Genomic DNA, 12,574 nt, shown 5'->3' with positions numbered 1-12,574 from the left:
CCACATCTGTATAATCCCAGTGATTACAGAGCAAAGCCTGCTAAAATACCGTGAGGAGGAGGAGGAGGAGATTGGAATTATACCCCGCCCTTCACTACCTGAAGGAGTTTCAGAGCTGCTTACAATCCCTTTCCTTTCCCCTCCCCACAACAGACACCCTTTGAGGTAGGTGGAGTTTAGAGAGCTCTGAGAGAACTGCCCTTGAGAGAACAGCTCTGAAAGAACTTATGACTGACCCAAGGTCACACCAGGATCTGCATGTGGAGGAGTGAGGACTCAAACCCAGTTCTCCCAGATTAGAGTCCGCGCTCCTAATCACTACACTAAACAGAAGAAAGATGGTCTGAGCTTTAATCACTATGTTTAAAGATAGTGGAGTAGACAAGACAAAAAGGCTAGGGCTTAGATTTCTGCTTTGTTGTAGAAATGACAGCAGTGATGGTAGAAGTTGACTATATCATGTGTTACTGACATATCAATCACTTCTTATGAAGTGACTCAGCAACTTTTATTTTGTATGAGCCAGCCTGCCTGACCAGCCAATGATGCGGAAGGCCCTTGTACCATGTTGTACCTAGGAGAGTCAATTCAGTGACCCAACAACAGGATTCCCCCTTATACCTCAGTGGGTTCCAGTCGAAGACTTGGATGTCACTGGAAAGGAGCTTGTCACCAATACCACAAGCTGAAAAGTAGGGAAAAATGAGACATGACCTCAGCAGCCACTATTCCTGCGCATGAATGAGTGCCCATGAATAGCATATTGCATTTCAATAAAGTTCAGTGAGCCTACGGCGACCACACAAGGGCCTCGCACTTTGAAACCACATTTAGAATAGAAAGGGATAAGGAAGTCTTCACACATCAGTGTAGCTCGCCGAACATATGGCAGGCAGCACAGGTACTGTAGGTAGCGCCACATCAAAATAGAGCCTTTGCCTTGTTGGCGGAAAGTGCGATGCACTGCCAAAACATGGATGTGGACTGTGGAGCCATGGGGCTTGTGCAGAGTTAGAGCATCCTGCCAAAAGGAGGAGAGAAAGAAAGTCATCATTACACTTGTTTTTTCCAGTGGGGAGACACACTTGGTTCTAGCACTTAAAATGGCAAACAGCAACCATGTATTCTGAATTAGGTCTGACCCCACCTCAGTGATCCACTAATAAGCTGCCTGCCTGCTACCATTTCTAGACATGGCTGGGAACAGTGTTATTCATTTCACCATGCATCTCCCTGCAGCTGGATGGTAGAATTTTAACAGTATAATACAGATGGCTGCAAGAAACACTGAGAATCTATGGGGCCCATTTATCATGAATATATGGGAAGTAGGACCACTGTTCTTAAGGTATGGTTGTTGGCCAGTATGCATTTGTACTAGGTTCAATTATCATTATAATCTTGACAATTACAAAATGACAAAGAAAAACATTTAAAAGGATGTTTCTTACCTGGCTGAGTCTTTCCTGATCCCAGAGAGAACCAATAATGAAAGCCACTAGTCGCCCTTCTTCAAACCAACCAAGTGACAGCTCCGGACACTGGTTCAGAAAGTGACGAATCTCATCCAGGTGGAGGGGGCAGTCTCCTGATACTGAAATAAATGCTGTAGAGAATAGAGAAGTGTTTGTGGTGTACTCTTGACTTCAGTTAAGTTATACCTTTGCTGGGGCTGGATACACAAATGGAATGATGCAAGAGTACACAGCTGAACTCCTGAATCTAATGGATTGCAGTTTTCAGGGGTTCCTATCTGGCTTCTTCCTGCTTTTACTTTCCAAGTTTAGGTGGGAAAAAAAGAGCTAATCATTCCCACCCTTAGCTCCTGTGAGAAAATCTCCAGGCAACACCTTTTGTCACACCAGGTATGGTTTTTCCTGAACAAATTAAGCAAGGGTCAACCAGATAATTATTCTTCATACAAAGCAGAAAAGAGCTAACTCTTAGCTAACCCCAACAAGAAGGCAAAGGAAAATATTTTAGGTCAGGGGTGTCAAACTCATTTGTTACGAGGGCGAGATCTGACATAAATGGGACTTTGTCGGGCCAGGCCACGTGTGTCATAAAATGTAATACCAGGTAGTGAAGATATTAACTTTATAAAGGACACCGACAAACACGATTAAAGGGTTTTTTTAAAGTTAAAATACAAATACTTCTGCAATATTTAATTTAACAGTCTTTGATAACTGGCACCTCCCAAACCTTCCCCCCCCTTAAAAGATGCCTACCTAAAATGGAAAGGTAGGGGGATAGTGGGGTTTGACAATGCAATTTTTTAAATAAAGCATCAAGAAAAAGCACAAGGATCACAGCAGAAACTAAAAATATAAAATGCTCTGAGCCTAGGAAAACATGAAATGGCTGGGCATTGCAAGGTCCTCCCCCCCATCTACTCAGAGGGGCATTGGCTCTTCAGTGTAATGTCCCCCTTTTGCTCCAGGTTCCCAGGTTAGAGTACTCAGGCACCCGTTTTCAGGTCCATTCAGCAGAGACAAGCTGGCTCAAAACATCAGCCCTTTATTTGCAAGCAGACAACTTTAGCTGGCTTACAAACACTGAAACGCCACTCCACTGAAATACATTGCAGCTCTAAAAAAGTTGCAAAGAAAATACAGAATGGATTTTCCATTAAAGTTTCTGGGCCCACATAGACTACTCTGGGACTGGAATGACAGCCCCCAGGGCAGCTGCTACTCCCAGAGACCGTCATTCCACTCTGGGGGCTGTCATTCCAGTCCCAGAGTAGTCTATCTGACCCAGAGACCTTAAAGGAAAATCCATTCGGCATTTTCTTTGCAACTTGTTTTGTGCTTTAGCCCAGAGGAGCTTCCTGCTGGAGAAACCAGCTAAGACAAAGCCCCGCCAGCTGGTAAGTTTGGCAGCCCCGATCTCCCTTGGAAGGGTGAGGACAGGCAGGGGAGAGGGGAGGGGTGGAGAAGAGAGCCCCGGGCCTGATTTAAGCCCTGGGCAGGCTGGTTCTGGCCCGCGGGCCTTAGGTTTGACACCCCTGCTTTTGGTACTTTGGGTAAATAGCTGTCTATGTCACTGAACTTAGCTTTCAAATGCCTAAGGTAACATATTGCACTCATAAAAAGGACTGTGGCCAAAGCTACAACCTTCTCTCTTGAATAGATACAAGATAAACTTTTTCTGCTGCATTCAGTCTTTGGGATCAAAATGACACCAAACCCAAAACAGGTTCATTTCAAAGCAATAATCCCCTCTATTTCCCCCTGTAGGTTTGCTGGGCTCAGAACTAGCGTGCAAGGGATTTTAAACAATGCAACCACTGTTGTTTTTTCTGTTGAAAAGTTGCTCTTTCATGCCATGTTACAGGCTGTCTTTTTTATTATTTTGTATTTTTCACATGTGTATGAGTGAGTGAGTCTGTATGCACCTGGAAGTCATGGTGACCTCTGGTGACTGTGTGCACCTGGAAGTCATGGCGAGCTCTGCTGACCGACCCCTGTTGGGGGCCTGGAGGATATTCAGAGAGATGGCTGAATAAAGCCTGCCCCCGCCTCTTGACTGCTGGTATTCTAAGGAGGTTTCCCATCCAAGTACTTGCCAGAGTCGATCCTGCTTAGCTTCCGAGTTCTGATGAGATTAGGCTTGCCTGGGCTACCCAGGTCAAGGTGTTACAGGCTATCTTTTAAGCAGGGAAGGGAGAGAATTTTTTTTTAAGCTGCTTGTAATACAGCATAGTACAAAACAAATAGAACAGTTCTGATGCTATCAAGTACTGTCTAATTTTAGGCTACTGGATATTATACACCATTCCTAGCAGGGCTCAATGCATAATAGTATTTAAAGGCATCTTTAATATATTTTTATTATTTTAAAAAATAAATATCACATTCATATTTTTCAGATTTGGCTACAAATCTCAAATTTCTGTGACAAAACCAGCTTAGTCATCCAAATACAAGTGAAAATACCTTAATATGCCAACAACATTCAGATTCTGCCACTGACAAGTGAATATGGAAAGCCTGGATTTCCATTTTCCAGATTTTCCGTGTAGTGCTTTTCTGTGGTTAATGTACATGAGTTCTTGCATCAGGATTCAGCCTCCATATTTCAGACCAATGCATGGCATTATGCCTCCCATCAGTCTCATATGTTTCAGTCTCACTTTGCCTGAGAGGCTGAAAGCAAGGCTCTCGACTGTCCCTCACATATCCACTGTTGCTTCCAAGAGTAGTCTTGCATTCCATTACAGGTTTTGCAAACTCAAACTTCACTAGTCCCTCCATCAATCTTGTACTGATCAGTGATCACTGTGACTTCTTAAGACAGTAGGCGAAACATGGGAGGCTCCTTAGCTCTCTAAGGAAATTGTGCTTTTGATAGTACTTTAGACAGGCAGCAGTTTGTAATAGTTTGGCACCTCGTGGTACATCTGTGAAGCAACAGCTCCCTTCTACATCATGTTGTTTTGTCCCGTCCCCCCACCCCCATATTCCAACTTCAGAGAAAGAAGCCAGTAAAATTCAGCACTTCTGCTTCTGAAATAAAGCAGGGCCTTTACATACATGGAAACGGCTAGAAAATGGGCTTTGTCTGTGGTAAGTTCAGTCCTTTGAAATGGCCTATCAGAGCGGATACAAAAGGCACCTCCCCTGGCTGCATTTAAAAAGGCACACAAGACCTATTTCAGAGGGCATCTGGTAAAAGGTAACCTAACGAGTGTTTGGCTGCATTTTTAACTTGTTTACTGGACCTTTCTAAGTTTTTGTGTTCTTGCGACTTGTCCTAGCTTCCTTGAGTTGAAGGAATTATGTCAGGGTGTAAATATTTTAAATAAATAAAATAAAGCTGGGAATTAGGTGCCTTTACATAAATAAAATAAAGCTGGGAATTAGGTGCAGATAATTCAGAAAACACAGGATATAGATGACCTTACCTTCTCTCTCTATTTCAAACACGCTAACAGCATCTTCAGGTGTGAGGCACCGAAACTCACTGGCAGGAAGAGTGTGTCGACGTTGGCGCCCAGGAAAGCTCCGCGGAGGTCTGAAGTGAATCGGTTTGAGGAATGGCAGGGCACTGATCATGGACATCCTCGCTGTTTATTTCTGTGTCTCCTGTAGGTGTTTTGCCTTCTTTTGGAGTCAGCACATCACTATTTCAGTCAACCGCCTCCAGCACAATCAGCCAGCAGCTGAAAATACCTGCATAGCATATATCCAATTAGGTTGCTTGCATCCTTCTATATATATATACACACACATAGACATGTCTGGTGTTAAAGTTTAGCCTCTTAACTGTTGTCATCATCACCACCACTACTGAGAAAATGAAGGTCTACAAGGTTGCAGAGATGTGTCAGTGTAATTGTCCAACTCACAGAAACAAAACACTCAGCAGTTGTGAATCAGAGCAGTAATGACAGAAAAGACAGGGTTAGTACACAGACATGATCTTTGAAGGAATGATTAGTCTGAGATAACTAAAAACCTGGATTGAATGAGTTAAAAGCACTTTTAACAACCTAATCCTGATGGATACAGATTGTCTCCTGCCACACAAGCCCATTAGCCAGTGAGCTACCTGTTGGGAGACCCCTAGTTTAAAGCTTTTAAGCTTTAGAAACAAGGATAAGCTACCCAAACAAAAATGTACACTAGTGTTCACAATTTTGCATCACATGTAAAGTTCTTTGCACAGCATGGTGTTCTCTGCTTATGGGGTTGTTCTACGAATAGAAGAAAAGAAGTCTTGAATATAAATCTCTGATATTAGAAAAATGTGTTTTGGGGTCCTTTACGACAACAGATTCTGTCCGCTATTTATTTAGATACTTTTCTCCAGGTAAATAAACTGCAGCATTCATTAAGTATCCTTTTAGATAATTAGTTTCAGGACTATTATTTACATCAATCCACTGAAAGACCAGTTAAATGTTGACTAGCACCTCAACCTCAAACACTCTAATTCAGAAGTAAGTTTCACTGTGCTCAGCAAGACTTAATACAGATGTGCACAGTTTAAGTTTCAGGTGCATAAAACTATATGCAACTTTTAAAAGTCTGTGCTAGTGATCCTGTCCACAGCTATATATATGTACCGTATTTACCTGACAGGAACATGACCCCTGTGAAAAACAATTATACACACAAAAAATTATTACTGTACATACCTTTATATGGATGGAAGATAACCCATTCTTTTTCTTGACAATCCTGGGGGGAAAAACCCTAGTCTTCCTTTGGGGTCAATATAGTAAACCTTATTTAAATGAAGAACTATATGTATGACTAGCTTTGCTATGCAAAATGTGAAGATTTTGTTAAAATATACATATAAAAATGATGATATGAGCATTATTTGTCCAAATTTGCCATGAATGCAAGTCACAACAATGGTCTGTTGTTGTTTTTTAATTGATATATGAAACTGTTATACTTTGTAATTGCAATTTTATAAAAAAAAATAAACCCGAGTGCAGTAGCTACATGCAATACATAAAACATATATAGCCACTTCCTTAATGTGACTTTTTCCAGCTTTGTAGGTCAGTGTTGTAACAATCAGTGCAAAAATGCAGACTCTTACCAGTAAATGAAGTTTTCTTAAAGGATGCTTACAGTTGCCCCCTCTGAGTGACACTGTGGGCTTTAGAGAGGTACTGCCAGAAAGAAGAGAAGAGAAAACAGACTGCAGTCAATTTCGATATGTTTCCAAGCTTTTGTTCTGCAGAGGCTTAAGGAACTCCAGCTTATATATTTGTTATTTATACAGCATGTGATGACACTCTTAAGACGTTTCTAAACCCTCAGGAGACACAGCAAGATGTAAAAGGGCTTCAAGGTGACATGGCAACAAGAGGATCCGAGCAGGCTTTAATTTCTTGGCATGATTTTCTGCTGAGGGATAAGGTGTTTTAGCTGATTGCTAGATAGGAAAGGCAAGACATGAACCGCAGGCAAACAGTCAGGCAAAGGTGCCAACAAAAAACAGGTAGAATGCGTGGGTGCACCACCACCCATGCACTTGTTATACATGTCAAATGTAAACTTTCTTGAGAGTGAATGTGGCTCAGTCAGTGTTACTGTAAATCCAGCTATCTCAGTGTCTACCAGTTTTGCCCTTTGGCCTGTTGCATTCTATACTCAGCATTTTTAGACATTGTTGCAAATATCAGCAGTCAGTTAGCCAGGTATACTGGGAGACTGCTTGATGATCTCTAGCAAAATTAGAAATAAAACAAGATTTTATTTCTGTTTCTATGGGAGAATTTCAGCATAGTAAAATTAAAAATATACATTCTAAGTAGCTGGATTACATTTCCCAATGCAAAGTAGGGACAAGGTACACAGAATTTAATTTGTTTACTTCAGTTGTCTGGAGTGTGAGAAAGGCACTGGAAACAAGCTACATCACCAAAACCCATTCAGGGAAGCAGTTTAAGCTTTAAGTTTTTAAAAACTGTGGTGTTAAAAAGGAGTTCTTCCACAACAATAAAACTAATGTTTGTAATTCTTTTTAGCCCTGACCTGGATAGCTAGCCTGATCGATCTCATGAAGCTAAGCAGGGTTGACCTGGGTAGTACTTGGATGAGAGACGACAAAGGAAGCCCAGGGATTGTGACACAGCTGAATGTCTCTGGCCTTGAAAACCCTACTGGGTCGCCATACTTTTCACCACCAACTGTTACACCAAGGTGAGATTTTATTTCATTATTCATACAGAATCTATGGGTTGCATCCAAAGCTTGCCCCCTCCCAGCATACAGGCATTCCCCCCCCCCACAGCTCCTTCTCTCATTACGGACACCCCCCATATCAACCCAGCTCTGCTCTTGGGTGTTCCTTGAACCCTGAGGACACTGTTTGGGAGCATTGTGAGAAATTTCTGTTCCACAAGCAAAACAGTGCTTGCAGTTTGTTAGATATAGACGTATATCTATGCAGATTGCATGTTTCCCCCATGTCTGAAAGATCCACGCCAGTGCTCCAGGTTGACTACTCAAGTCTTGATACAAAATGCTTGGATTTACAGTGAGTTGGCTGTTTCCATGGTAACAAAGCGGGGGGGGGGGGCTTTCTGACATAATATCAGCCTGTTTCCTTGTGGAAAATTCCAGAGGTATTCATCTAAGTTTTATATTTTCCACTTTCCAAATGGAGAGTGAATTTACAGGGCAGCTTTGGAGGACAGAGTACCAGAAGCCCATGGTATTCTCTGTATTTTCTTTACAGATATACAACTGATCGTTACAGGGTACAGGAACACACACTACCTAGCCAAACTACAAGATTACCAACCAGAAGCTTCTGAACTTTTGTCAGCTAAAACCAGGGCTATTTTTGGGCAGGAACGCACAGGAACGGAGTTCCGGCTGGCTCCCAAGTTGACCACGCCCAGCAGGAACTCATTAGCATAATAGGTCACACCCAATAACAGAAACTCATTAGGATTGGCTACATTAGGGGTGTGGCCTAACATGCAAAGGAGTTCCTGCTACAAAAAAGCCCTAGGTTTTGACAACAAGGTAAACAGAATAACAAGCAAAAGGTGGGTGTGGCTGGATGTCAACACTTCTGGTAACATGGGGGTGCAGCCTAATATGCTAATGAGCTATGCTTTCATGGGTGTGACTGGATATGCTAATGAGTTTCTGTTGTTGGGTGTGGCCTATTATGCTAATGAGTTCCTGCTGGGCTTTTTCTACAAAAAAAGCCCTGGCTAAAACCAAATTCAAAAACTGCTGTCCCTTGAATTTCTCTCTTCCTTTGACAGAATATTTAGTTTCCACCTCAGGAGGAGTACTGAACAATCGAGAATCCTGGAGTAGTTAATACCTGATTTATAATGCAACTAGGAATAAAGCCCGTTGTGGAAATAAATACAACGAGATCTAGAAAGAGGCTCTGGGGGAGTGCTCTGGCTTTGGGCAAACAGTGTCAATTTGCTGTGGTGACCTCAGCAGGGTATAATGACAGAGTCCACTGTTTTCTCCAGAGGAACTGATCTCTGCTACCTGAAGAGCAGTTGTAATTTTGAGTGATCTGTAGCCCTCACCTGGAGATTGGCAACAATTGTTACCCAGGACGAAATGGCTGGTTTGGAGGGTGGAGTCTATGGCATTCTAAGTGTCTGAGGTCCCACCCCTCCGCAAACCCCACCCTCTCCAGGCTCCTCCCCTCAAATTCCCAGGAATTTGCCAGCCTGGAGTTGGCAACCCCATCTCCTTCCCAGCTAACCATCAACCTACCATTATCTGCCCCTTTGACTTCAGCTGACTTCTGCCCTCCCTTCTGCAGAGCAGTTGTAATTCTGAGTGGTCTCCAGCCCTCACCTGGAGATTGGCAACAATGGTTCCCCATGAGGGACTGACTGGTTTGGAGGGTGGAGTCTATGGCATTGTACCTGTCTGAGGTCCCACCCCTCCTCAAACCTCGCCCTCTTCAGGCTCCATCCCTCAAATCTCCAGGAATTTCCCATCTGGAGTTGGCAACCCTATCAGGACTGGCCCCAATGTGTTTTCCCCCAAAGGCCAAAGTAGGTGACAGGACCAAGCTTAGTTGCCTACCAACAGGCACTGAGGGGAATGTAGGGTTGCCAGCTCTAAGGAGGGAAATACCTGGAGGTTTGGGGGGTGGATTCTGTAGAGGGCAGCATTGGGCGGGGGGGCGGAAAGACTCAGCAGGTATAGTGTCATAGGGTCTACCCTCCAAAGCAGCCATTTTCTCCAGGGGAACTGATCTCTGTCATCTGGAGATCAATTGTAGCAGTGGGAGATCTCCAGGTCCCACCTGGAGATTGGCAACCCTAGGGGAAAGTCAGCTGCACAGCAGGGGGTTGAAGAGAATGGTTTGATGGCTGCTGGGCCAAGATTGGCAACAATAGTTCCCCAGGAGCCCCATCGTAAATGCACCAAACAATTCCTAAAGATTTTCCAAAACACTACTCTGTTTTGGGCTCCTGGGGAACTTTGAAGTAGCACCAAAGCTTTAAGATCTCTCCAGCTGTCACCTGGAGACTGGCAACAGCTTGTCTGGAGTGTGGGCAGCATGGCATTGTATCTGTCTGAGGTCCCCCTCTTCCTCCTCCTCCTCAAATCCCACCCTCAGCAGGCTTCATCCCTAAAATATCCTGGAAGTTTCCAACCTGGAGTTGGCAACCCTATGTCCTGGAGTTCGAACCGGGAGTTGGCAACCATCAGCCAACGTTTATCTGCCTGTCTGTCTTTACAACCCCCCCCCACACACACACACACAGCCTCTGCCTAGGGAGCAGCTGACATCATTCTCCTCTCCCAACTGACAATTCCAACTGCCTTGCGGGGGGGGGGGGAGTTTGAGGTGTGGAATGGAGTGTAGTCCAATCAGCTTCCATATGTAAATGACCTTGGAACGCTGGCCGGGACTGCACAAAGCAGCCAATGAACCCAGCCAGTGTCTTCCGAGTGGCAGTTTTTTCTGTCTTCTTTGTGATGTGGCATGATTGTGTTATTGGGTTTGTTTCTTTTGAAGGGGAAGTGATGTGTTGTGAGTGAGGACATATTTTACCTCAGAATACAGTAGGTTCCATATGCAACTGACCATTCCAACTGCCTTGCGGGGGGGGGGAGTTTGAGGTGTGGAATGGAGTGAAGTCCAATCAGCTTCCATATGCAAAAGACCTTGAAACGCTGGGCGGGACTGCACAAAGCAGCCAGTCAACCCAGCCAGCGTCTTCTGACTGACAGTTCAAGCGTCCATACACTAAAGGTGTGCATTTTGGAATGTTGGAGCCCATTATGCCTTTATATATAAGGGAGAGATGTCATGTGGCGTTACTCCAGTCTAATTGAGGTGATGTGAGATGAGGTGTCAACAATCAAATCACACCAAGCTGAAAATGCCACCTAGTTAAAATGATATGTTTGTAAACAATACTATGTGGTTCGCTAGCCCCACACGGTCTCTATGCTACTCAGAACTCACAGGACCTACTGGGAAGTTTTAGTCACATGGCTGATGAAAAAAAGATTTTCTTCACAAGATCCAAGTACTACTTCTCAACATGTGATTCAACTTTCCACCAAGAAAGTATTTCTTAGTTGATATTCTTGTGCCTTCTAGTAATCAGCTAGAATCTGCTCCTCATTTGTTAGGCAAGGTCATTGAAATGGTTGTTGAGATAAAGTTCCAGCAAGATTTTAAATCTTTTGATTTCTTTATTTTCTTACCAGCACTTTTTCTGTTTGTAAAAAATAGAAATGGCACTGGTTTCATCTTCAAAATATCCTTTCCAAATGACAGACATGAACAAAACTTTTGTCTTGGATCCTACTTCTTGCAGAAGAAGTGCTTTGGGGCTAGTGCTGGTCTAATCAAAGGATGTATGCCTTGTGGAAACTTTCCATTCTCTTGGTTATATGAAACCATAGAAATAGCACAGTAGTTTGAGCAGCTACGTTTGGAGATGCAGTGTTAACCTGTGAGATTAACACAATTTGGCATTATCTGTATTCAGATCATGAACTGGATTGTCAAAGAGTGCCACCTGTTGGGGGAAATGAATTTCTTTAAAAGGCATTTTAAGCAAATGAATGGGGAAAGAGACAAAGGTCAAATCTGCATTTGCATTTTAAAATCAGTTTCGTGCTGCTGTGACTCCGTCTTTCTCTGTGCTTGTTTGAATGTTGTTTGGAGAAGATTCTTTTAAAGTAGTGCAGAGGTGCAATGACAGTGGAGCTGCCACGAAAGGGCAATAAACATATGCGGGCATGCAAAAGTATGCTAGCACTGTTGAGGTGTGAAAACGAAACCAAATGTAGAAAGCTTTTTTGAAGACGGAGTCAGATGGCTGGGACACCAGTGGGAAAGACAAATGCAGATTCGACCAAAGTGAGATTACAGATTTTCTAGGGGTCAGACGGGCTGCTTCCTGGTGTCTGCAGTAACCCAGGTGTCAGTCAGCAGCTCCAAATTTTTTAGGTACTAGTTTCCACAGGACATCTTGCTAGGCCTGAGGTAACTAGATGAACCTGAAATGACAATGATTCTGGGGAATCTGAAGTGAGCAGCCTTTTGTACATAGATAAGCCACTACTACTGCCATGCATTTAGTGAATACACATGGGGCTGTGGCGAGACCAAACAGTAGCACAGCATATTGAAAAATACATTCACCATGTCTGAACCTAAGGTACCTTCAATAATCTCTATGAATTGATATATGAAAATATGCATCTTTGAGGTCCAACACAGTGAACCACGTATGTTTAGGGAGCATATTTATCACTGAAGGTAAAAAAAAGCATGCAAAATCTCTTAACAAGAACTTATTTAATGACCTCAAGTCTAAGATTGGTTTCCTCTCCCCATCCTTCTTATCAATTACAAAAAAATAAGTACAACACTAAATAATTTTAAAAAAATTATACCTCAACGGACACATAAGAGCGACTCATTGGGGGAGGACAAGATAAGAAAAAACGAAGGCTGAAGGACTCTGATTTGTGCCTTTGAAAGTATAGTTTTTAATAATGAGATGCTCTGGGGGTTTTCTCTAATAGTTAAATTTAAGACTTTAAAGATATTTTAGCATGTCTGACTAAGTTCAAAAGATACTAGC

The 12,574-nt window shown here is 43.0% G+C and overlaps 1 protein-coding gene across 1 annotated transcript; it reads right to left on the bottom strand.

The window, feature by feature from the left end:
- Nucleotides 1-285: 285 nt before the first annotated feature.
- AANAT (aralkylamine N-acetyltransferase) lies at nt 286-6,599 on the bottom strand. The gene is made up of 4 exons (XM_015424012.1): nt 6,562-6,599; nt 4,910-5,177; nt 1,452-1,606; nt 286-1,021 (listed from the first exon to the last, which is right to left on the bottom strand). Exons 2-4 carry the CDS (start codon nt 5,064-5,066, stop codon nt 716-718), a joined length of 618 nt encoding a protein of 205 aa, XP_015279498.1. The 5' UTR covers nt 5,067-5,177; nt 6,562-6,599; the 3' UTR covers nt 286-715.
- Nucleotides 6,600-12,574: the final 5,975 nt, after the last annotated feature.

Source organism: Gekko japonicus, unplaced genomic scaffold, assembly GCF_001447785.1.
Source record: "Gekko japonicus isolate JY-2015 unplaced genomic scaffold, Gekko_japonicus_V1.1 scaffold442, whole genome shotgun sequence".
NCBI lineage: Eukaryota > Metazoa > Chordata > Lepidosauria > Squamata > Gekkonidae > Gekko > Gekko japonicus.
The sequence above is the reverse complement of the archived record's forward strand: the minus strand, read 5'-3'. Positions and strand labels throughout refer to the sequence as shown.